The sequence below is a fragment of the Lycorma delicatula genome, chromosome 4 (genome assembly GCF_047948215.1).
Source record: "Lycorma delicatula isolate Av1 chromosome 4, ASM4794821v1, whole genome shotgun sequence".
NCBI lineage: Eukaryota > Metazoa > Arthropoda > Insecta > Hemiptera > Fulgoridae > Lycorma > Lycorma delicatula.
In genome coordinates, this window is record NC_134458.1 from 46,677,501 (window position 1) to 46,704,473 (window position 26,973).

At 29.2% G+C, this 26,973-nt stretch overlaps 1 protein-coding gene across 3 annotated transcripts in view; it reads left to right on the plus strand.

Annotated features, from left to right (window-relative positions):
* LOC142323347 (vitellogenin-like) overlaps positions 1-26,973 on the plus strand; it is a 99,374-nt gene that overhangs the window by 27,649 nt on the left and 44,752 nt on the right. For all 3 annotated transcript variants that reach the window (XM_075362854.1, XM_075362852.1, XM_075362853.1), the window contains exons 7-11: positions 1,468-2,033; positions 5,075-5,243; positions 10,398-10,990; positions 15,785-15,995; positions 21,526-21,781. In XM_075362854.1, the coding sequence (XP_075218969.1) occupies positions 1,468-2,033; positions 5,075-5,243; positions 10,398-10,990; positions 15,785-15,995; positions 21,526-21,781 (1,795 nt within the window). The remainder of the gene's footprint in view (positions 1-1,467; positions 2,034-5,074; positions 5,244-10,397; positions 10,991-15,784; positions 15,996-21,525; positions 21,782-26,973) is intronic.

Genomic DNA, 26,973 nt, shown 5'->3' on the forward strand with positions numbered 1-26,973 from the left:
ATTATCAACTTATAATCTTATATTGGTTGTACTTATTTTCCATTCTGAGCCCAAAGACTCAGATCATATAATTAAAATAGTTTACTCAGGTTTTATACGAAGAATTTTTTTAGTTTTTATTTATCATTTTTCTTTTAACATTAAATATATTTTTTTTTGTGTATAAAATATTTACTATTGCATAAATAATATTTTTATAATCAGGACTTTTTTTAACTTAAGTTATTTTTAAACATGAAAATTGAAGATGACTTATCTTCTATTATTTTATTAGAAGGTTCATTTATTAATATTAACGTTCTTTACTTTATTCATATATTTTTAATTCTTCTTTTTTTTAATTTAATGTGGAATCAGCTACAACAGTTATTAGTGACTAAATACCACCAGTATATTTTCAGCCTTGTACAAGTCAATTTCAGCAATTTATGGAAATCATTTTTTAAATATGTCATTAATCATTTGCAATTTACCAAACTTTGCAACATTTTTTTCTTTAAATTTTATTCTCTGAAACATTTCAAGTGTTATACAACCTTCAAGTTATAAAGCAGGTTCTTCAGGTCTTACAGGTTCAGAAAAAACTGAATAACATTACACTAACATTAAAATTACACTAACATTACACTAACATTACAATAACATTACACTAACTTCTATAACCAAAGATTCAGAAAAAATAATGCAAAATTAAATAGTAAGTTACAAAGTTCCTTTTACAATAAAGAAAAACAAAAACAAATTTTCACGCTCACTAAATTAACACAGTGCTCCAGGAGCAAACACACATAATTGCTCTAATATGTGTGTAGTTCTACAATAGTAATATATGCTATAGATTGAAACAAAGTTATGGTTAACACATAAAGGCATGCCCAGTAATACACAATTAGAAATCACCAACAATCACACAAAATCTTTACTGCTAAAAATGGCATTAGTAGTAACCTAAAAATTAAAATCATTAGAAGAATCATTGGAAAAAATCAATTTGAAACATTTAATTATGAAGTTAAAAAGTTTCCTACTTTTATAATCATGATTAATTCTTGAAATCCACCTTCAGCTGCTGAAATCCAAGGAAACCTATAAAATTCTTCTTCATCTTAACTTATTTTATGGATCAATAATAAAAATGAACATTATCTGTTCTCTCTACAATTGAGTGTGTATACATTTTTCATTGTTTGTCCTTTTCCAATGATTATATAATAATGACAGCAGAAGTTATTTTGTTTCTTTATTGTCGCACATTTTTATATTTTTTCCAAACTTCAACATACCTCCTTTCCTTCCACAATCAAACTGGTATTGTAACTTGATGCATTAAACATAATTATTATAAACATAAGTGTTGCTACTATCAAAGAATGATTCAGTAAGAAAGATTCAGTTCGATGAAAACACCGACACTGTGTATGTTATTATTCAAAAGTTCTCAATTTTTTAATTTTTTTTTTTTTTAAGGATTCATCATCAGCCTCCCAATCAAGTTATTCAGAAAGCACTGTCATGAATGATGACCCATTAAGTCATTATGATAAAGTTACACCGCATGAAAATAGATTTCAAGATAACAAGGAGAAAAATTATAACAAGAATCAAGTAGTAAATAATCATAAAACAAAAAAAACAAAACTTAACAAAAAAGTGATATATAATAATTCAGAAGATTTCTATCCAATATCTTCAATACATAATCCTGAAAAAAAAGATGTTCCTAAAAATCCTTGGAATATAACTTCATCAGGAATGAATTTTCCGCCACACCACCCATTTACTCCATTTTCTCTGGCACATGGAGAAGGTGAACTAAGAAATTGCCTTTCACTAATTTTTAAGGACCTGATTGAACAGATAAGTTTTGATTTTATTAGTAAAGATGTATTGGTAGAAGGTGTTATGGAAAAAATCTCACGGGCTGTCGACATGTGTCAAATGTTATCATTCAGAGAATTATTTGAGATATCCGACAATCTGTTTTACTCACATACAATTAACAATACATTCTCAGAAATGGCAGCTACTAAAAGGTAAATTTTATATATATTTTTTTTTTATTTATTTAATTTTATATAAATCCTAATAACTTTGAAAAAGAATAGTAAGAGTTGTAAGACCTTAAAACTTACTTTCAGTATTAATAGTTTAATATAATTTTATAGTTAATAATTATTTGTTATTAGAAGTAGGATTAGGCGGCCTTCTCCATTACCTTATAGGCAGTTCATCTATTAGGGTTTTGTGCAGCCACTGAACAGGAAACAGAAACCCCAAGTTATTCCACAGGCACCCTCCCTCCCCAGCTCCATGGATACAATGACTCTTCAGTTCCTGGCATTCTTAGCAAGAAGCATGTAATAGTCAAACCTACACTTATAAAACTAATAAATAACAAGGGATAAAAATTTCAGCACAATGCATTTTAGCATAAAAGTGCAACCACTGATTAAAATTTTTCAGATACATTCTAATTTTATGGCAAGATTAATAAATCTGATTACAAACTCAATGAAGCATTTAGATAAGATAGTCCAAATTTCATCATTTTTAATGAAATAATTTTTTTTTTTTTTTTAATAATATTTATAATTTTTCAATATAAATTTTTAATTTATACCAAAAGGAACCTGAAAAGCCTACTTTTATACAAGAAAGAGCTATATTACAAGGTAAAATAAATCTGTAAGCTGAAAATGTTTAAAAACGTTTACAAAAGAATTAATTAAATCATTCAAGTAATTAATAATAATTAATAGCCTGAACAATACTTACATAAAATAATATTTCTACCTGTTTTAATAAAGCTGAAATAGAAATTTCTGTTAACTAAAGATTTTGAAGTATTGTTTTAGATAATCTCAGCTGAAAGCAGAAAGTTAGCTTAAAAAAAGTCTAAAACACTGAAAATTTAACTCAAATTGCCTACCACAACATAATACATGCTAATAGATGAGTTAAAGATTTATCTCAAAAAAGACAGAGGTGCCGTGTACCTTAAACCAATCAATGTGATATCTCCTCCCTTAAACTGAATTTACAGTAATGGGATAACTGTTAAACACTCTTATGTTAGAAATTATTATTGAATTGAAAAGTATTTTGTTTCACACGAAAAACCACCAACCTTTTGCATTAAATAAATTTGTAGATCGATCAATCTTTCAAAATCTTGTTGTTTCCTTGATTGGAATATAGGGGTTGTATGCAATAACATCAGAAGAAATAAAACTTTTACCAGTTTTAAAACCTTTTTTTTTTAAATGAATAACCCTCAAAGTAACAAACCGAAATGTTTTTCAACTGAATAACAATTTTTATAAATAAATAAATGCAACAGCAACAGGCGGAATCCCAAGTAATCGTTTTATGGGTAACTTGGAAATGAACGCTAAAAATGAATTTTGGTATTCAATGCAGGTTTGATTAAAGTATTTGGATGACTATGTAGGATGATGCAGTTTTCACCCTTTTTAACACTTCTCATCACATTCAAAATTTTGTTGAAAAATTAAACAAACAAAAAAAAATTGAATTTCCTGTAACACTGAAAGTAAGCAGATGTTGCCATCTTTGGAATTAAAATTAATTTGTAAAGATTACAAAAATAACTTGGTATTTGCCAGAAAAAGTATGCACACTACCAATTAGATTTATCACAGACAATTCTTTTCATCCTGTGCAACATAAGATGGTAACTAATGCGATGGTTTTTCAGAGCAAAGCAGGAGCCAGTTTGTCTGGAAGCGTATCACAGAAAAATGAATTTATTAAAGACACAAATGAGTTTTATGGAGACACAAATGAGTTTACTAGAGAAACCATTGATCAAATATAGAAAAGAAGTAACAAACAGCGACAAAACAACCTTAACTAGTACTTCATTTGTTGTATCATACAACTATTTGAGTCACCAAAGTAAATAAATGAAGTGTTTATTCTACTTGTGGACATATGATTTATGACTTTTGATTTGATCTAGGGAAATTTTTATGTGAAATTTTATTTTTAAAAATTCACTGCCATGTTTCCATATATTTTTTAACTAGTGTTCATTAGTCTTTCAACAGTAGTAGTTGTATAACAACATTGGGTGTACTAAACTGTTTATATTTACTAATATGTTGAAAAATTTGATCATGTTAGTTGAGCAGCAGGAATCTTATTATTCAGTCAGATAATAATAAAAACCCACCATCACTCATCCTGCCCATGATGAATTTAAAGATACACTATGAAACGTTGAACAGTAAATAATATAGTAACAATAATAATATATAGTAACAGTTACTTTTATTTAGGAAGTTACATATTTATCTTGCAAGATTGTTTATGTGTTATAAAAGTTAAGTGTGTGTGTGTGTGTGTGTGTTTATCCAAACATATATTTAACATACATTTGGAGTTGTTAATTGAAGTCAAGATCTGGATACTGAAATACTGATACTGTTGAAAATTAAATATCAATCTAAGAAGTGTTTGAATCATATGGTGTAACATTTAATCCATTATATAAGTGCTGACTTACTGATTATTGAACATACAGTGAATGCTATGCATAAGCATTGCAATATCATTCTTCTTGGTTAACCAAAGTTACAAGGAAATTTGTAATAATACACAATTTAATATTAATACAAGAATATTTTTTCAAACTTCCCAGTCCATTTTTACTCTCTAAGTAGGTGTATAGTAATGTACAACATACAAAATTCATGCAAATTCTACTATACATATAGAGTTTATTGTAATAGTAATAAAGATGTAAAATAAGATATTGGTATTAGATATAAGAAATTTTTTTTTCTTTTTTTTATTGAAGATTTTTTTATTCATTTTGACAATCCACACTGACATTTATTATCAAAAAACCAAAAACATTTTAAATGTACTTATGTCTCTAACAAAGTAGCTGAATAAAAAGGTCTAAAAAATAATTCATAGTTCAATAAAAAAAATAACTCCAAATTGCAGGATCCTATTTACGTACATTTAGAAAGTCAGTCTTTTACATATTTGTTTTTGATGTACTTTGAGATATTAAATTGTTTTTTTATTTACTTTCTTGATGTAGAAATTTATTCAGAGATTTGATAGCTGTATGCGGAACAAAACCAGCATTAGTAATACTAAATCAGTGGGTGGAGAAAAAACAGCTTGATGACTATGAAAGCGCTGTAATTTTTAGTACACTCCCAGCTAGGCTTATGTATGGTGACAAGGAAATTCTGAATTATTATTTTGTAAGTATAACTTTTTTTTAGCTTATTTTTGTTACTCTTACCAATAATAATTAGTAGCATAACTATTATGTATTACAAAATGCCGCTAAGTTGTAAGTCTTAATTTAAAAATAGGTATATTTTTATGTTTTTGTTAAATTGATTATTTAAGGTTATGGCTTCATAAATATTTATCTTCCTTCGATGAACTTTATATAGAAAAGAAATTATTGAGATAAGACTTGTTTCATAACTTAACTAAGAATTTTTTTTTTTTCACTTCAGAGCTATGATTGTTTAGATTCAGCTGAGTCACTATCATGTCTCTCCAATAAACAGACAATGAAATGTGATTTTTTGATATGAAACATTTTCTGTATTTCATATGATTCTGTATTATTATCACCGATTCCATAATTTTTATAGAATATTTTATGTATTTTGTTTAATAAATCGATTTTAAGAGGCATTGACTATGATCATTAGTCACTAATAAGTGCCAACAGCATGTGGTGCAGTTTCACCACATGCTGTTGGCACTAAAATTATTCAGCGCATTTTAGGGGTTAATAAAAAATGAACAAAGCAATGTAGTACACGTTGATTTTTACAAATATTAGTGTAGGTACTGTAGTTCCTGATGATCTTGAATAAACATGCCAGTGTAATGTAATGAGAAGGGGATCATCAGTTGAGCAGTGGCTACTGTGCAGGAGAAAGCAATGTGCATACTAAGGTTTCATGAAAGAAGATCTGTTATTACTTTTTGTTTAAATGCAGCTGTGTTTTTTGTATTAAAGACTCTATTAAATATTGGTTTCAGCAGTTTAAGTATACAGGAAGTGCAGAACATAGAAAAGCTGCTGGCAGACCTCTCTCGTCTGGGAGGAATTTGTGAATCGAGTAAGAGAAATTTTCAGAGAAGCCTGACTAAATTGAATTGTCATGCAAGTTTAGAACTGCGAATACCATAATTGGCAATCGTGAATGTTCAACACAAGCGTCTAAAACTCCATGCATAAAAAATTCAGATGATGCATGAAATTTAAAATGATAAACCACGCCAATACAATTTTTCCATGAACTTTTTTATAATGTGAACAAAGATAATGCGTTTTTAGAAAAATTAATCTTTTCTGTCGAAGCTACCTTTCATGTTTCTGGTCATGTTAACCATAATAATTGTCAGATTTGGGGTGGCGAGAATCCTCATGCTGTTTGACAAACACTACGTGATAGCCCGAAAATTAACAATTGATATACATTGACTGCTTATGAAATTATCGGACCATTCTTCTTCTCCAAGCCAACAGTTATTAGGATTAGTTATCGAGACATGTTACAGGAGTATGCAGTACTACAAATTGAACATCAGCAATGCAACATTTACTTCCAACAAGATGGCACCCCACCACACTGGGGTTTACAAGTCAGGGACTACCTACATGAACAATTTTCTCAACATAGGAATGGCCGTGATTAACCGCTGGCCACCTTGATCCCCTGACATTACGCCATTCCATTTCTTTCTTTGGGGGTTTGTCAGACAGGGTGTACACAACAAAGATTTTCAACATCAATGAACTAAAAAGAAGAATCAAAGGTGTAATTAATGGAATAATTTCAGATATTCTTTGTAATGTGTGGCATGAAATTAAATATCTTCTATACATTTTACAGACCACAAAAGGTGCTCATGTGGAACTTGTTTGAAGTTAATAAGTGTTGTGAACACAACTTAATAATTTATGATCGATCATTCTGTATATTTTACATCACTTAATAACCATTTAAACTTCTAATTATAGCCATTCTGAAAAAAGTCACTAAAATTGTTTAAAGACAATTTTCTCAATTAATATGTTGCTTACTGATTTTTTTAGATTCTTTCAAATTCATTTGCCAAGCCATTTAAGAACTTTGTGTAATAGAATAATAAAGATGTTCATAGACTGACTGTAATTAAATTTATAAATTCTTGATGTATTTTATTAGCTTATTATTTTTATTTTTAGGGTGATTACAGATGAAATAGACACTTTTAATTGATTATAAAAAATTTATTTCTCAAACATGGAGATTTATTATTTACATGGTTTTACAGGAAATTTTGTGAAGTTTTTATCTATAAATGTTCTGTGTGTGCATCATGAGTCTCTCACAGATGTTAACATGGCATTTTTTCTAAACACATGAGAGCATATCCCACTCAATATTACCAGTAGCATTTGTAATATGCTATTTTAAGTCACCACCAACAGAACAGGAAGGAGAGAGACAAATACTTTGTCTTTTATAAAACCCCTCAAAAAGTACACAAGCTTGGACTTCTTGGTGGTGATATATCAAGTCTACATTTTTACCATTTCCACAGCCAATCCAGTGTCATGAACGGTGTTCATCCAGGTAAATTTGAGCTTCTATGTGCAATGCGCCGGATCTCTATTTTGTACATGAATGAAGTTCTTGTTGTCTTTCTCGAGCTGAAACATTAGCCATTTGCTTAACATGTTGAGATAAATTTCTCCAGATACTGTGTGCTTGTGAAAAAAGTAAAGGTTTCATACACCTTTTTTAACTAATAGTGCAAAACATGTTTACTTTAAGCGAATCATGTACAAGTTGCTCAGTTTCTCATGACTATATACTCAATTTCAAAAATTAGGCATTGAAAGAAATCATCTTTGTAAACATGTTCACATAGAAATCTTTACATAAGACTACACTGTCATCACAACTTTCTTCTAACTGTAATCTATAAGGCATTATTTTCAACCCTTTACACAAGGTCAGCTATGGAATTAGTAATTCTAAATTTGCTGATTTAAGTGATTTACCTAGATTATGTTGGCACACAATCAACTTCTTCTGACAAGGGAAATCTTTCAGAACTTTTCTTTTTACACATACACCCTGTGTTTTGTAACTGTTTTTTTCCAGTCAAAGATGAATTGCTTTGTTGATGATCGTTTACCGTACTTTGTTCTAAACTGCTTGTTGATATAAAATAGTTTGTTTTGGCAAATTTGAGTACACAAAAAGCTATCTGCATAGGAGTAGTGGCCATCTTCCCAGACTGATTATTCGACACAATATTGATTCAGCAACAGTGGTTATACCAATTTCAAAATATTCCCTGTAAAACCACATTAGTGAAATTTAGTTTTTTTTTAATAAATCATTAAAACTGTCTATTTTATTTGTAATCACCTATATTTACGCTATTTTATTAATTTACTTTTACTCTTTTATTAACTTAATTTTAACCTGTTTCTAGTTAACTGATTTGAAAATCAGCACAAGTTAAAAAGATTGACATATTTTTCCATATATATTACTCAAGCTGGAATATACACATTAAAAACAGCTTTTATCAAAGGTGTTTTGTCCTTCACACCTTTCTGTTTTCAGAATGTACTCACAGAGATCCCAATGTTTCACAAACATCAGGTTGTATGGAGTGCTATTTTTTCCATTTTATCAAGGACCAAAGTTATTGTTATACTCTGTTTTGAGAAAGTTGAGCTTTATTTCAGTTGAAATAACAAAACAAATGGTTCATTTGTTATGTTATTTTCTTTTTTTATGTTAGCAACAAGTGGATACGTTGCTGTTTACTAGATAGAAATTTTAATGTTCAATTTAATTTTATGATATTTTACCCACATAAGTTTAGAACCTGAAGAATATTATCAGCAATTTGTGTAACATATAAAAAATGGCAAGGCTACTACTCAGCCTCTGGATGAAAGGCTAAGATGTTACCACTCTCTCATGGAGATCAGGATTTTTGCAATTTTCATTTGAAAATTTGTTTTATCCTCTATCAGTTTTACAGTACCTCCTGTTCTGATATACTAGATTTAGTTTATTGATTTCCATACAGTTTCTACAACATGTAAATACGAAGACAGTATTTACATACTGTTTTCAGTGTGTAATTAACTTTATATTGTATGACTTACACAATCCTGGAGCAGCAAATGAGCAAAGTAGTTGAGCTTTCTTGTCTCTGTTGTATAACAGCAGCAAAAAATTCTATCCTATTGAAACATATTTCATACATGAAATGTATTTTTATGTGTGTTGTAGCAAGTTAATTAAATACTGAAAACAAATACCAAACAGAATGGTAAAATACTGTTTATTTTGTGAATGGTACTTAAATTATTAAACTTATTCCACTGATTAAGAATTAATGGCTTAGAATACCCTGATAAGAGAATAGACTATCCCAAACAGGTCAGAGGCAGTTTTCACTTGTGGATTGATCATCCTTCTCTACCACTTTCATTATCCTCCATTCTTTCTTCTTGGTTAGATAACATAAAAATTGTATTGGCCACTGTCCTGGCTTCATTTATAACACTATACTAGTACCTTCTACAATCCTATAGAGCAACTGCTCCTTTATTGGGCTCAGTAGAATGGTGACTCTCCCATTGGATAATGCAGGTGGTTGCACCACCCGAATCATACTGGGAACTGAGGTAACTATTGGATAAAGCCCTGCTTTCTACTTCTAAAATTTAATTTGATCTAATATAACAACCTGTATAATTTTTAGATATTACAAACAAAAATCAGTATACAAACTTCATTATGAGAACTACTTCAGGCAATGCGTTTCTTGCACTCAGAAAATTTCTTTAGAAAACATTGTCAAGTCTACTTCAGATTCACCACTTAACACCTGTATATTTACCCCTCTAATTTTGCTATTAAATTTGAACTTAACACATTAAACAATAAACCAAATGATAAACAGAAAGTAAATAAATCATTTTTTGTATTTTTGGGGCATGTTTTTTAATTCTTGATACCCCAAAAAGGATGGTTACTCCATTGACTACTCAAGCATACTTATGTATGTGAAGACAGTATCAGCATGAAAACAAACAGAACATTAATAATTGTTATGATTCTATTACCAGTGCATTTCTTTTTATTAATTAATATCAGTGTCATGTTTTAGGTATACTATTTTCTTGCATTCTGGAATGTTTCATACTTTCTTTGAAATTCTCATTTCATCAACACAACCACAGTTCTGTTTTGTTTTTTTCATATTCTGTATTCTGATAATAAAATATTCTACATCTTCAGTAATCTTTCTATCTTTATTACTTATATATATATATATATATATATATATTTTTTTTTTTTTTTTTTCAGTCAATGATGAAGAAAATATCAAATAATGCAAATGAATATCTAGCTTCTGCTGCTATAATTGGTTTTTCAAATTTTGTTAGAATTTCATGCACTGATAAAAATTACAAAAAAAATTATTTTAATCCTAAATTGATAAATTCTTGTGAATCTAAAGATGCTGAAAATTATGTGAACTGGATGTCAAAAAATCTTAAGGAGGATGATAGGAAATTGTTGAAAGTTTTCATTGTGGCTATTGGTAATACAGGTAGCAAATCTGCTATCAAAATACTCAAGACAGTTGTAGATAATTCATTCCTACCAAGTTATCATAGGTCAAGTGCTGTATATGCCATGAAATATTTGGCATTTTATTATCCTTCAGAGATGGCACCGATTCTCTTTAATATCTACAGCAACTATTCTAATCCTGTGTCAGTTCGTGTGTCAGGAGTGAGCACACTTATATTTTCAAAGCCATCAATTACAATGTGGCAAAGAATTGCTATTTCGACATGGTATGAACCAAATCCTGCTGTGACATCATTCATCCAGAATACCATTATCTCTTTGACTGTGACTGATAAACAGAACCCTGTTTCTTATAAAGATATGTAAGTATAAGTAAACATATACATAATAAAAAAATTTACTAATATTAGTTACATAAGGTTTAAAAATGAAAATAACAATAAATTAAAAATCTATTAAATTTTGAAATTTTTTTACTAATTGAAATTAAGAAAATAATCATATATGAAGATACATTTTACAACCCACTTTGTATGAATGAATTTTTTTCAACAAATTATAATATACTGTGTTTAGCACAGTGATCTTAGAAAAGAAATGAGACAAACAATTGTCTTACAAAGTACATAAAAATATGCTTTCAGAAGATCTTTTTTGAGCTGTTATATGTTCCTTTGTTAGAGCATATCTTGCGTGTATTATTTTTTAAAAGAATAACAATCTTTTCACTTACTAAATTTTTTTTACCTCCACTAAGAATTTTTACAGGGATTTCTGCTTCTTCAGAATGGATTTTTAGAAAACGGATTTTTGAAGATGCATATGAATGTAATCTATATAAAATTTAATCAAGTAGGTCTTTATAAAAAAACAGTTTAGCCTTTATTTTTTCTCCACCATCCAAAGTCTATGGGAACATTTGAAAGACTAGATATAATCACCTGTAAGAGCAGAAACACCAGACATTTTTGTATTCTGTCAAGCAGCTTCAGAATAAGAAATTGTAGAAATTCTTTCAGGCTTAACCTGAAAGTACTATTTTTTTTTTTTGCCAAAGTTTATTGTACTTCATTGGGAAGCCAAGCCTCTCAAAAAAAAAAAAAAACACTCCTTCATCAAAACATGTAATTTAGATAAATTTTATTTAACATGGCCCTTTGGTATATATATTATATAAAAAAATTAAAAATCTGCTTACCAACAAATATTTCTATAAATTTACATACTAGTGCTTTCAGAAAATTATTTCCATCTTCAGGTAGGTATCATAACTAATTACACATATAATAATAAACTTCACATGTTAAATAAGTTAGATAAATAAAAATAAAAACATTTGTATAGATATTTTTTTACTTATCTAACTCATTTAATTTTTTATTTGCTTAGAAATAAAATTGCATATTTTTAGTCAAATTCTTGGTTGGGAGGGCTTCTCCTTATACAGATTTACAGGCAGGTGGCCTTCCAACAAAAATACTTTTTGTGTTATCCGTCTTTTCTTCAAAAAAGGAAAGGTGCACTAGTAAAACTATTTTTTTTTTTTTAAATCTTGTGGTACAATCCCACATCTTGGTGCAGAAAGCCTGGACAAATTTGTCATGTAGAAGAAGTTTCAAACAAAAAAGTATCAGAGATTTTTTTTTTTTTAACCTATCTAGCTTCTACACTTGATATAAACACAACAGGTCTCCACATAGGCTTCAGCCTCCAAAGTAATTTTCTATGTTAAGGTAGTGAATTTAGTAATGACATAACCAGATGTAAACTATGTATGACATTAGTGCAACTCAGCTCTTAAACTCTATGAACATAATCCCAGAAATGTTTTATGTGCCTAAATAAAGACTTTGGAATGTAAGAATGATGTCATTTTTATTTAATAGAGATTAATAAAAAAAATAGATAACTGAGATCCCAGAGTAGCATTAGACCCTATTAGACTGTTTTGTAAAGAATATGTATAAATAAAGAATATTTGTAAATTAAATAACTACATTTTTACACAAAAGGAGCTCTGGAAACAAAGAAAGTGAATACAATTTTTTTGTGCTTAAAATGGTTTTATATTTAGACTTTTTCACACTTTCATTTGTCAAAATCTATCAAAAAGCACAGGATTGAATAGTAATCAATTCAATCTGCTTTTGTATCTTGGCATATTATTTTTTTAGTCTGTTTTATTAGACCTGGGAACAATAAAAGATTTTCTCTGAGCTCCATATAGATACCCCAAAATATTTCTTTATATCCATCCCTACAAAAAATTGTGCTATACTGAAATATCATCTCACCATGGCCAAGCTAACAATATCTGAAATCAGACTGATTAAAAAGTAAGCTTTTGTTTCTCAGTTGTTTATAATATCCCTTATGTTATACTTTATTTATTAAAATAGTAATAAAATAATAGTAAACATAAATTATTGTTTTTGTTTTGTTTTTTTTTTAGAATAATTGTTGACAAAGTATACACAGTTTGAACTATTCTTAACACAGGATAGATCCAGAATAGATCAAATCTTATAGCAGGGCTTTTACCCCTACTGTTCATTAGTTAAAATTAGTTTAACAACAAACTACTTAAGATTATTTTTTTATTAGATGATTAATTCACCAATATAAGCTCAGGGACTTGGGTATAAAATATGATTTGATTATTTGACAAGCCTGACTAGGATTTCAACCCAGAACTTTCTGGATTAAAGGTAAAGATGCTACCACAAAGGTCATTGAAGTGAAGGATTTAAATTTGAAATCTTAAATTCTTTTTTTTTTATGTGAACCTTTTTACATTATTATTTCATCCATTAGTTGACAACAAAAAAACTCTCTTGTGTCTGTTTTGTAGAATAATCTAAAAAAGCCATATTTGAAGGAAAAGAAACCAAAATATGATTACTTTAGAAAAACAATAGAAAAAAGGATGATTTAATTAACAGAGTGAATTAATAAGTACTTTCAAATAAATTAGTATCTAATGTAACATTAATATTTTGTACTGCATTAATTTTATATTATCAAGATTACTCATATTACTTTTTTTTTATTTGGCCTTTGTCTCATACAACTGATCTTTCATTAAGTTTTCATGGAATCATAAGCTAGGTAGTTTGCAGCCAGTCAATCATTGATTTTTTTTTTTTTGTTGATGCTGAATTCAGTGCTCGGTTTTCTTCAGCATTGTGATAAGAAGCATTATCTAAAATAACAACACTGTTTACTGGCTAGTTAGGCATTAATTTTTCTCTTATTCACTTTAAAAATATGTTGCAGTTCATCTGAGAATGATAATCACCTGAGGAAGATTTATTTTATATAGTTAAAACTATAAATATATACATTTAGGCCTAAACACTAAACAGTAACAGCCAATTAGTCTGCATAATATTGCATAACATATCTATTTCAGTATAAAATAAAGAAATAACTAATTAATTTAATAATATATAAAATAAGGATTAAATAAGTAACTAATAAATATAAGACGTGAATTTGTTTATTGACTGAATAAACAAGTCATACTGAATTCATACTGTATTTAATCAACTAGTATTATAAACCCATGCTCATTAGGCAGCAAGATATACAGCTATGCTGTTCATTAGATCTGTGCCAGTTCGGCTTGGACAAGCTACACCAGTAAGTAATCCACTAAACACAAGAATAATAAACCAGATGTATGGATGATTTACTGATAATTTACAACCAGAAATTCTACAATGACAAAGAAATTTATAATGTACATTAATAAAAAATTATAATTCACATTAGAGCTGAAGAAAATGTTGCCTTAAAATTAATAGTACTGAATTAGTGATTCCTATAAAACTGCAAGCAAGACATAAAATACTCAAATTCATTAAAGTCAAATAAAGTCAGCATTTACTAAAACTAACAGAACATACATTCATATATACACAAGAAATATATATAAAAAAATTTGACTAAGACTGTATGAGATCAGTATCTAAAAATATTATCTAAAACCTCTTGACTAATCAGTAAATATGCTGACAGTATGATACCTTATATACCATAGTAACTAGGTTTTTCATCAGTAAGAAGTGTGGAACTGAATTAAATGATTTGCTGAAGAATTTTTTTTTGTTATGCTATATAAAATAGTCTAAAAATTAGAAAATGGTTGTCAAATTAAACTTTTTTTTAAAACCGTACTGAAGGTTTCTCAATATGTTACGTATTTCAATAAATTTTAAAAGTATTTTGCTTAATTTTTTTCCAAATACTTTAGAAACTATGGATAACAATGAAATTGGTCTATAATTTAGTAAATAATTTCTGTTATGGAAGGAAATTATAAGGAGTAATTTCCATGTGGAATAATACAAGGTGTTACAAAAATGTGGAAGAATTTCAATTTGTTATTTCTAAGGTAAAATGGAAATGAAAAACATATTTCATGAACATGAGATTCATCAGTAAAATTTATACAGGGAGCAATAATGACATATACAAATCCCTTCAAAATAGAGCAGGAATTTCAACAACACTAATTACATGTTTATTTTTTATATTTAAAATGCAAGTTTCAAATTCTTAAGTAACCAGAAATAAAAATACTAATTTATCAACAAATTTATTCATGGCCTTGTTTGAAATAAATCAATATTACTATTGTTTGAAATTCCAGAAAATATTTATATCCCTCAACTACAAGAATTGTAGATGTGGTAATGGAAATATTTCTTTTGTATTTTTCACGAATTTGTTCAACCAATTTTACTTGAAATTCCCTTTTTTATAATATCTTATGCGACTTTACCCCTGTTGAATTAAATATTAAATAATCATTATTAAATGTTTAAAATTGTTTAATATAAAGTGTTCAATATTTATTAAATCTTATATTTTTAACATGATGCAATGTTTTAGTGTTACTTAATGAAATATTTCCATTGTCAATAACATAATGTACATGTCAGTTTTTAAAAAATGCATCTGGCATCACTTCCTTATCATCTGATAATATTTACCAATTGCTATTGATTTCAAAACAATAATGCTTCCCTGTACATTTAAAAATATAGATTTTGAAGTTGTCAAATCATTTACAAAATGTCATTTATGCTTATATGCTTTACCTTTTTTCTATAAATCACTCTAAACTCAGTGTTTATGTTTTGATTTTACAGAGCTCATACAGCTTCATTTGTTAAGCACTTGATAAAACCACAACATGGTTCCTATCATAAAGATTATGTATATAATATTCTTGATTCAGTGTATGTAAAGGAAACTGAGTCAGCCATATTTCAACAGAGTTCTTGGGGTGGTTTTGCAGACGTAATGAATATTTATCATAGACGTGGTACTCATTCAAGTACATTCTCTACTAACTATGAGGTAAATTACTTTTCTCATTTAATAATATAACAGCTAAAGCTAAAATTAATTTAATAAGTCAAAATTTTTTAACATCACAGAGTAAATTTGCCAGTTAAAAATATTTTTGTAGTGAGTGTTTTGTTGTGTGCTTGTGATTGTGATCTCCAACAAAGTAATGTAAAAGAACAGTTAAGTATTTTATATTGCTAATACTGCTATTGTTTGGCACTTCAGTATGGTAATAGAACTGCTTGGTATGGTTTGAAAACTTACAAACACTATTATGGTTAATTTCACTTGATATTTTACTCAAGAAAGACAAGACCGATTGGTTAAAGAGTCTTCTGATTGAGCATACATCATTAAAATATCATTTTGTGAAATTTGTTTAATTCACTTTGAAGAAAAGGCTGTAGGAAAGGAGTTCTCATATGGAATTTTACTACTCTAATTCAGCAACTTACTCAAATCGTGCCTAAAAAAAAATGATGCGAGTTAGTGGTCCTGAAAAAAATTAAATTATTATGATTATGACAATTGAATTACATGGCTGCTAGGGTCTGGAATATTGATAATTTCAATTAGTTTTTAGCTTACTTACATGAAGAGAAAACAATTAGTGAGAACTTTACAAATATTCTTTAATCAGATTTCAGTATTTAAAAATTTTTGTTATTTTTTTAAAATAAAGTTTGTGCTAAATGGAAGTCTGTTTACAACAAAGTACAAATATATCAAATTTTAATAGTCAACAAAGTTACATACCTGTGTGAGTTTTTAGGGATAGATCTTTGTTTAAACTTGCTGTTGGTATCCAGTACGTTCTATTTGCTCATTAGTTTTTAATTTCTTTAGCAGAAAATGTATTTAGGTGTGGATCTATCTTTTCTATATTTTTCTGCTTTGTTATTATGTAGAGAATTTGTATGCTTACTATATCTAATTATGTTGTGAGTATTATACCTAATAATAGTTACCTAAATAATTATACATGAGTGTTATATCCAAATATGTTGTGATTTTAGTGTCCCTATGCTGTATATATTAAAATAAGGTTTTATTGTTCATCTTACCTTAATTATTATATAGTTTCATTTATTGAACAGTGGAAGGATGAATAAAGTCTAAGCTAATAATCCCATATCTCATTTCCATTTAAAGCAAAATTTAGTGAAAATTCTGTGTTTTATGATTTTTTCCTGTGATTACTTTTTCAGCAGTAAAGGAAAGTATTTAATCTTACAAATACCTATGATTAACAGTCACATTTTTAGTCATTGACATAGTGTCAAATTGCTTTTGTTGTTCTAATTCTTTAAAGGCTGTTTAGATTTTTATCACACCTTGTTCTCAGATATGATCTTTACTCTAAAACAAGATTGTTTTCTAATCATAGGGTTATTGCTCTTTGACATTACCAAAAAACTCATAAATCTTACATTCATAATGTCATGGATACAAACAGTGTTTGTTCCCTCATTGTTGTTATCTCTTTCCACCTGAACAACTACGTTGCAAACTATAGTAGGCTAATCATAGTATTTTGAGGTCACTACCTTTAATGAAAAAAAAAAAAAATATTTTTGAATCGCACTAGAAAAAACCTTTCCAAATCACTTGGAATAAACTACTACTAAATAAATCTACTAATCTAGACTATGTTTGCCCTTATTTCATCTACCATTTCTTTACTTCCTTATTAATGTTAGAATAACACTGTTTGAGAGAATGAAAATAAACATTTTTGTAAAACTTTTTTAACTCCCAAACCTGTCAGTCAGCAACCTGTCAGTCTGAAACTTTGCTCACATACTAAAAAAAATATGTTAGCAATTGTTCTTCTATCTCTGTATTTGAACCCTAATTTTTTTAAAATGCTGAACATTTTATTCCAGTCTACGTTATTGAATACCTATTCTAGGTCTATAAACGCCAAGTATGTTGGTTTGGAACATGTACAGGAACCAAACAGCAACAGTAGCAATTGAAGAACATAAGAAAGAAGCCGTAATAAGAAAGGGAGTCCAACAAGGGTGTTCCCTGTCTCCGTTACTTTTTAATCTTTACATGGAACTAGCAGTTAATGATGTTAAAGAACAATTTAGATTCGGAGTAACAGTACAAGGTGAAAAGATAAAGATGCTACGATTTGCTGATGATATAGTAATTCTAGCCGAGAATAAAAAGGATTTAGAAGAAACAATGAACGGCATAGATGAAGTCCTACGCAAGAACTATCACGTGAAAATAAACAAGAACAAAACAAAAGTAATGAAATGTAGTAGAAATAACAAAGATGGACCACTGAATGTGAAAATAGGAGGAGAAAAGATTACGGAGGTCGAAGAATTTTGTTATTTGGGAAGTAGAATTACTAAAGATGGACGAAGCAGGAGCGATATAAAATGCCGAATAGCACAAGCTAAACGAGCCTTCAGTAAGAAATATAAGTTGTTTACATCAAAAATTAATTTAAATGTCAGGAAAAGATTTTTGAAAGTGTATGTTTGGAGTGTCGCTTTATATGGAAGTGAAACTTGGACAATCGAAGTATCTGAGAAGAAAAGGTTAGAAGCTTTTGAAATGTGGTGCTATAGGAGAATGTTAAAAATCAGATGGGTGGATAAAGTGACAAATGAAGAGGTATTGCGGCAAATAGATGAAGAAAGAAGCATTTGGAAAAATATAGTTAAAAGAAGAGACAGACTTATAGGCCACATACTAAGGCATCCTGGAATAGTCGCTTTAATTTTGGAAGGTCAGGTAGAAGGGAAAAATTGTGTAGGCAGGCCACGTTTGGAATATGTAAATCAAATTGTTAGGGATGTAGGATGTAGAGGGTATACTGAAATGAAACGACTAGCACTAGATAGGGAATCTTGGAGAGCTGCATCAAACCAGTCAAATGACTGAAGACAAAAAAAAAAAATGTTGGTTTGTTTTTCTTTAATCTTCCTTCTACTATTAATCTTAGGCCTAAAATTGCTTCCCTTGTCCCTATACTTTTCCTGAAACCAAATTGGTCTTCTCCTAACACTTCCTCCACTCTCCTCTCAATTCTTCTGTATAGAATTCTAGTTAATATTTTTGTTGCATGACTAGTTAAACTAATTTTTCTGTATTCTTCAGATTTATCTGCCCCTGCTTTCTTTGGTATCATTACTATAACACTTTTTTGTGAAGTCCCCTTTTTCATAAATATTACACACCAGTTTGTATAATCTATCAATCGCTTCCTTACCTGCACTGCGCAGTAATTCTACAGGTATTCCGTCTATTCCAGGAGCCTTTCTGCCATTTAAATCTTTTAATGCTCTCTTAAATTCAGATCTCAGTATTGTTTCTCCCATTTCATCCTCCTCAACTTCCTCTTCTTCCTCTATAACACCATTTTCTAATTCATTTCCTCCGTATAACTCTTCAATATATTCCACCCATCTATCGACTTTACCTTTCGTATTATATATTGGTGTACCATCTTTGTTTAACACATTATTAGATTTTAATTCATGTACCCCAAAATTTTCCTTAACTTTCCTGCATGCTCCGTCTATTTTACCAATGTTCATTTCTCTTTCCACTTCTGAACACTTTTCTTTAATCCACTCTTCTTTCGCCAGTTTGCACTTCCTGTTTATAGCATTTCTTAATTGCCGATAGTTCCTTTTACTTTCTTCATCACTAGCATTCTTATATTTTCTACGTTCATCCATCAGCTGCAATATATCGTCTGAAACCCAAGGTTTTCTACCAGTTCTCTTTATTCCGCCTAAGTTTGCTTCTGCTGATTAAAGAATTTCCTTTTTAACATTCTCCCGTTCTTCTTCTACATTTTCTACCTTATCTTTTTTACTCAGACCTCTTGCGATGTCCTCCTCAAAACTCTTCTTTACCTCCTCTTCCTCAAGCTTCTCTAAATTCCATCGATTCATCTGACACCTTTCTTCAGGTTTTTAAACCCCAATCTACATTTCATTATCACCAAATTATGGTCGCTATCAATGTCTGCTCCAGGGTAAGTTTTGCAGTCAACGAGTTGATTTCTAAATCTTTGCTTAACCATGATATAATCTATGTGATACCTTGCAGTATCGCCTGGCTTTTTCCAAGTGTATATTCTTCTATTATGATTTTTAAATTGGGTGTTGGCAATTACTAAATTATACTTCGTGCAAAACTCTATAATTCGGTCCCCTCTTTCATTCCTTTTGCCCAACCCGTATTCACCCACTATATTTCCTTCCTTGCCTTTTACAATGCTTGCATTCCAATCTCCAACTATTATTAAATTTTCATCTCCTTTTACGTGTTTAATTGCTTCATCAATCTCTTCGTATACACACTCTACCTCATCATCATCATGGGCGCTTGTAGGCATATAGACATTAATAAATTATTATGAAACAATTATTGTAATAAATGAAAAAATTTACTTATAACTACAAAAAAAATAGTGTAATAGGTAAATGTTTATATAATGAACAGATGTGACAGTCTCTCATAAGAAATGCATGGGTTTATACAATTTAGTAGTCTAAACTAAATATGACAGTGAATATAAAAGTTTGAATCATTTTACTTAAATTTAATAGTATAAGATTAGAGTACGTGGTGTTACGAACATTACAAATATATAAGATGCTTGCTTTGCATATCTGTGTTGCTAAAATTAAAAAAAAAAATTTGTAATATTTCCATTATTATTTTATATATGTATATAATAACATGCCATGAGTCATTTGTAATCAATTCCCAGCAAAACTTACTGAAGGTAAAAGTGATAAAAATTTGTATACACATTCTTCTCATAGTGAAAGTGCACACTAAGAAAGGATTTTGTAAAATTCCGAGTTTAAAGGATTGAAATGGAGTAACAATGAAATTTACAATTTTTTTTAATTTCTCAGTAACAAATATAGATACCAATTTAATTTTTGTTGTGAATATCTAAAAACCAATTTTTAGACATTTTTGAAATTCCAAGTTTAAAGGATTAAAATAGATTTTTTAATATTTTTTGAAACCAAGCTATTTTTTAATCTGTCGGTAATAAATGAAGATATCAACTTGATTTTTGATGTATGTAATCTTCATATGAATATTTAAAAACCAATTTCTGAGATTCGACCTTCAAAAGGGTGAAGAGAAGTAAAAAATGTTGAACAATGATTGAAATTTTTCCCCATTTCTAACTATACTAACAAATATATTCACTACATTTGGGTTTGCAAATACTCTTCAGATAAATATCTAAAAACCATTTTCAGGTTTTTTAAATTTCAATTTTTTAAGGGGTGTGACAGTGCACAGTCCAGCAGCTCAACCAACACAGCCATTGCCACTGTTATTGTATGTGTGACACAACTGGCTGCATCTGCCTCTGGTTACTTGACTAAGACATAAAATAAAAAATTTATCGCTTTGGGAAACACAAGTAACCACATAGAGTAGGCAAAGCCGCAACAAGGATGCTAATTTATAATAAATTAGAATAGAATATTTTTAACAAAAAAATTGATATAAAAAATATAATGTTTAAATATTTCAGGCCGATCTTTCTGTTGCAAATCCTGATGATTTATTATCAGTTTTTAGATCATTATTTATTTCTTCTAGTGGAAATATTACTCAGGCAAGACCACCAATAGAGAATCTTAAACGATCTACTAAGTGGATACATAATATTCTTGGTATCATACCTAGAAAACCATCTTCCATGGAGGGTGATCTGCGTATCAAAATTAATAATCTTATTGAAACTATAATACCATTTGATAGAAAATCAAGCGCTTCTTTTTCCAATTGTAAGTATTAAAACAAGTTTAAATATACTAAAACATCTTTAACTGAATTTATCAGACAATTGTTTAGTTATTAATAGTTAACATTAATTTCAGATAATAACAAGCAGTTGGTGTTTGAACTCACTAATTTAACTTTAACCAAAATTAATACCTAAGGTACTAGTCAGAATAGCTTTCTCTGACAGTAATGATGTCTAGTGTACAGCCAGTTCATCTGGTAAAAAGCATGAAGCCATCTCTTAGAGAGCTGAATATCACCTGAATTTTGGTTTGCTTGGCTTACTTATACAGAGTTATCATAAAAGAATGCTGCGGTTTTGAACATGGTTTAAATTAAAACAGAATTACTTACAGTTTATGTTTTTTATTTTTCAAATTTGTCGTCTCAAACATTTTTTTACATAATTAATAAATTTCAATAAGTGCGCCCTTAGTCGCTCGACAAATGTCCAAACGATACTCAACTTCTCTCTAAACATTAGTTAACATTTCTTCGTTAATAGTTGTCATTGCTTCATTAATCCTGTTTTTTAAGTGGTTTAAGTCGCGAATTTTTTGTGTATAACAGCGCTTTTGATGTACCCCCACAAGAAAAAATCGCAAGGTGTCAGGTCTGGGCTCCTTGGGGGCCAAAGTATGGATCCTTGCCGGCCTACCCATCGATCTCCAAATTTTTCGTTCAAAGCGTCCGTGACCGATGCATTGAAGTGCGGGGGAGCACCATCTTGTTGGAAATGAAGTTGATGAATATTTACGAGTCCATCTAGCTGAGGAAAGCAATAATCGGTTAACATGTCAAGATACACAACTCCATTAATTGTTTTTTCAGCAAAGAAGAAAGGCCCTATTACACGATTTTTCATCACACCACACCAAACATTAACTTTAGGCGAATCGCGTTGTTTCTCAATAATTGCGTGTGGGTTTTCAGAGCCCCATATTCGTGAATTGTGTCTGTTAACGCATCCATTCACATGGAATGTAGCTTCGTCTGTAAAAATTATATCATCTAAAAATGATTCGTTTTCACTTATTCTGTCCAACATTTCAACAGCGAAATTGTAACGTTTTACACCATCATCGGTTTTCAATTCCTGCAGTATCTGGATTTTATAAGCGTGTAATTTCAGTTTTTTATGTAAAACTTTGTGAACTGTTAATTTTGGAATATCTAATTCGACGGGGGATGGACTTCTCAGGACTTCTAATTGCCGATTATCTAATTAGTTCAACCGTTTCGTCTGGTACACTTGGTCTGCCGGTTGATTTCTGTTTCTTAACCGATCCAGTTTCTTCGAATTGTTTGAACCAACGTGTTATGTTATTTTTGGGTGGTGGATCTCTTCCGAATTCACGTCGAAACGCACGTTGAACTAAAATTACAGATTTTAATTCAGCCATCAATAAAACACACTTTGCTTTGTCTTTATCCGAGAACATAGTAACTACTGAACTCACCGCAACAACAATACAAGAACTGACGTTGTGGTTACAACTGCTGATAAACAAACTTTAGGATTGGAGGCTTTCAGGGATACCAATATAACATCTAGAAATTTCCCTACAATCTTCCTATGAATTACTGAAACCGCACCATTCTTTTATGATAACTCTGTATTTAACTGTATATTCAGCTCAGTGAAGAAGATAATAACACATCATTCCTCACTCTTCCTAATAAGGTTGACATTTTTTTTTGTTGTTTTAGAGAATGGCTGTGCTATTATTGGAAATGACTTATGACACTTATAAAATCACTTACAATGATTAAATCTATAGCACCTAACAAAACATATTTCTTCAAATAAAATGTAAAGTTTAACAATAGTGCTCATTCGGTATGATAGAATCTTATACTACATTTATAAAATTCGGGTACAAAATATCATAGAGTCCTAGGCAAGACAATAGACTGCATACATAAACAATCCTGCATACTCTGGGAACTGCTGACAGTTCTCAAGGAGCAGGATTCCAGAATATGAGGAATGTAAGACGGTAATAAAATCCCAGTTGTCAAGACTATGTTTAATGAACTACTTCCTTTATATTATTGAAGTTAGAAATTCTGATCTTTGTTTTCTTATTAATCATATTTAATTATAAATATAATAATACTAATACAAACGCGCACATGCAAAAACAATTAAATACTTTTAGTTTATGTGCTTGTATAAGTTCAGAATATATATATACAGAGTGTATCACGAAGTTCTCCCGGGACTTTCATAACCTATTCTACTCGCGAAAATAAAGTTCATAATAAACATATATACTAAAATGCTTTGTTTGCAAGTTATGGCTAGTGAAAGATTTCGCTCGGATTTCAGCTACCCCTGTAAAATGGGGTCGTACTGAAATTTGTAGGATGTTAATTAAGGGGCAGAACTTTAATTAAACAGGTTTTTCAGAAACTATTGCAGAATCGGTTCTGAGACCTATTTTATTCAATTTTTCAAGTCAAAAAACAATAAAAATCACTAATTTTGTCCCATAATTATGACCTAAAAATTTCAGTATGACCTCATTTCACCAGGATAGCTGAAATCTGAGAGAAATCTTTCACTAGCAAAAACTCGAAAATCAAGAATTTATGCAGTTTGTTTAAATGAACATTTTCCATTATTTTCATGAGTAGAAAAGGTTATAAAAGTCCCAGGAAAAATACACTGTATATATATATATATATATATATATATATATATATATATATATATATATATATATATAATATAAGATAATAATGATTAGAACTTAGTTATAGTAAAATTTTCACCTATACATTCTTTTTACTTTTATAATGTCATTTATTTTTTAATAGTTTTCTAGCAGAAAATTAGATTAAGGAGAAGTAGTAAACCTGGCTTTATCTAATAAACAAACTCATCATTAGTTATTTTTGTGCAGCAAAATTAACTAAATAAACAGAACTTCTGGACAAACAACAAACCCAAAAACATAATTGCCATTTCACTGACCACCATTGAAGAAGCAGCTGTCCTGTCAACTACTGCAGGAATTAGACTTTTAATTTTGCATTAACTTACAGAATTACATTAATTTATTACATTTTTTTTAGTGTAAGTGAAAAATAAATGACAATTTTAATCTGGCATTAATTTGGAAGTTTTTGTTTTAATTTAACCCCAACAAAATGATGGGGTCTTTTGAAATAAATTTTCAGTATGAACATCTGACTTAAATATTGTTTAATGATTATGTTGTCTTATTTCTTCTTGAGGCTAAAAATGGCATATACAATTATTGCAGTATCTGTAACATTGACTACTCTTTGATTTATCTTTCATAATATCAAGATTTACACAATTAAACTAACAATAAAAAATTAGAGAAGTATTATCTAAATCTTATCAAATCATATAATTTCTACTAAAGAGACCAATGTCATCTTAGTAGATTTTTTTTCTGAAACTATGTTGCTCATTTACTTGGATATTGTATTTAAATAATATAATAATATGTAATATTTTCAAAAATACTGGAAAATTATTTTTTCCAATGATGCAATTTAATTTTAGGTAATTTCATAAGAAAGCTATCTATTGTAATGGGTACCATGATTCGACTTCTGGAAAATTTTGACATATCTTTGCATTTCACATTTCCTAGACCCCAGAACCACTGTCAATGCAAAAGTTTATATATATATATATATATTATATTTCACTTTCTTGTGGACACAATAACTACAGTAATTTTGCACCAATCACTTTCAAATTGATACATAAAATATAACAATCCAAAATCTCGGTCGAGTTCATTAATGGGCAAAATCGGACCACGGGGGTGGAAAAAGGGAGCTTTTTCAAAGAAACGAAATATTACTATAACTTTCTTATTAAGTAAAATATCAAATTCATTTAAGGTTTCTACTATTCTTTGGATAAGGGCCTAAAACTTATCTAAGTAAAGTTTTTTGATATCACCAATCATTGGCCCAGGGGATGGAAAAAATGGGGTTTTGAAGACAAAAAAATCATACCTCCCTTAATAGGCACAGTATCGAATCGGTTTAAAGTGGTCATTAGTCCTCCAAACATTACCTAAAACTTTTGTCTGAAACAATTTTTGATATGACCAACCCTTACGGCAAGGGATGACCAAAATGTTACTGGAATTGTAAGAAGATGGGGCCTTGTCGTATGCTAAACATGTGAAATTTTTTCACATGTAACCATTGTTGTATTGAGTAAATTTGAAGTTTTTCTTAACTTTAAAGTGGAAATCTTTCTTACCCCTACTCAGCACTGGTGAAATCTACCTCTGCCTTCCACATGCCAAAAGGATTTTTTTTCACTTACAATAGCTTGAATAGGAACTTTAACGCTGTTACTAATATTATTTTTAACTAAATATGATGCTGTTCCTTCAGTATATTGTATATATTATTTAATATGGTTAATCATTTCTATCAGACAAAAAAATTATTTTCTGTTTTCATTGCTTATATATGTACCTCGCTTTTTCAATTTAAAACTGATTCATCTTAATTATTGATGACATTTCAAACTGCATTATAAGTTTTTACTTTTTACATCTATAACCTTTTTTTTTTTTGCAGCAAAAATTTAATTGATATTAATTTTCAGTATCTTTATATTACTTTAAATCTTTATGCCTATTATAAAGTTTTTATAATTGGAGTTCCCTGCTGTAGGACTCATTTCAAATGCAGTTATGGTATTATTATTTTTTAAATTTTAATTCTCCTGTTACCAGTACACTTTTATTAAGTTTCATTCATCAGATTACTTAGTTTGAGCCTCAGAAAAGTTTGATCTGAGAATAGATAAATCCACCTGCTTACTAATTATGCATAGTGTTAAATAATTAAATATCATATTACATTATAATATTTACATTTGAAAAACAAATTGACTTTTTTTTACTGGTAATGATCGTTTGTGGTACTTTTTGAGCTACTTCAAATGATAGGTCTTTAATTTCACTCACTGTCCAAATAGTGATATACACATTTCCTAACCATCCACCTTCATCACAGTATAAATATTATTTAATTTCAAAATAATTATAAACATTAATTATAATTAAAAACATTTCTTGTTTTCAACAACTTTCACAACTCTAGTTATGTCATATTAATTGCAAAAAAAATATCAATACAAACATTACTGATATATTATTTAAAATGACTATATGAAAATATTTTA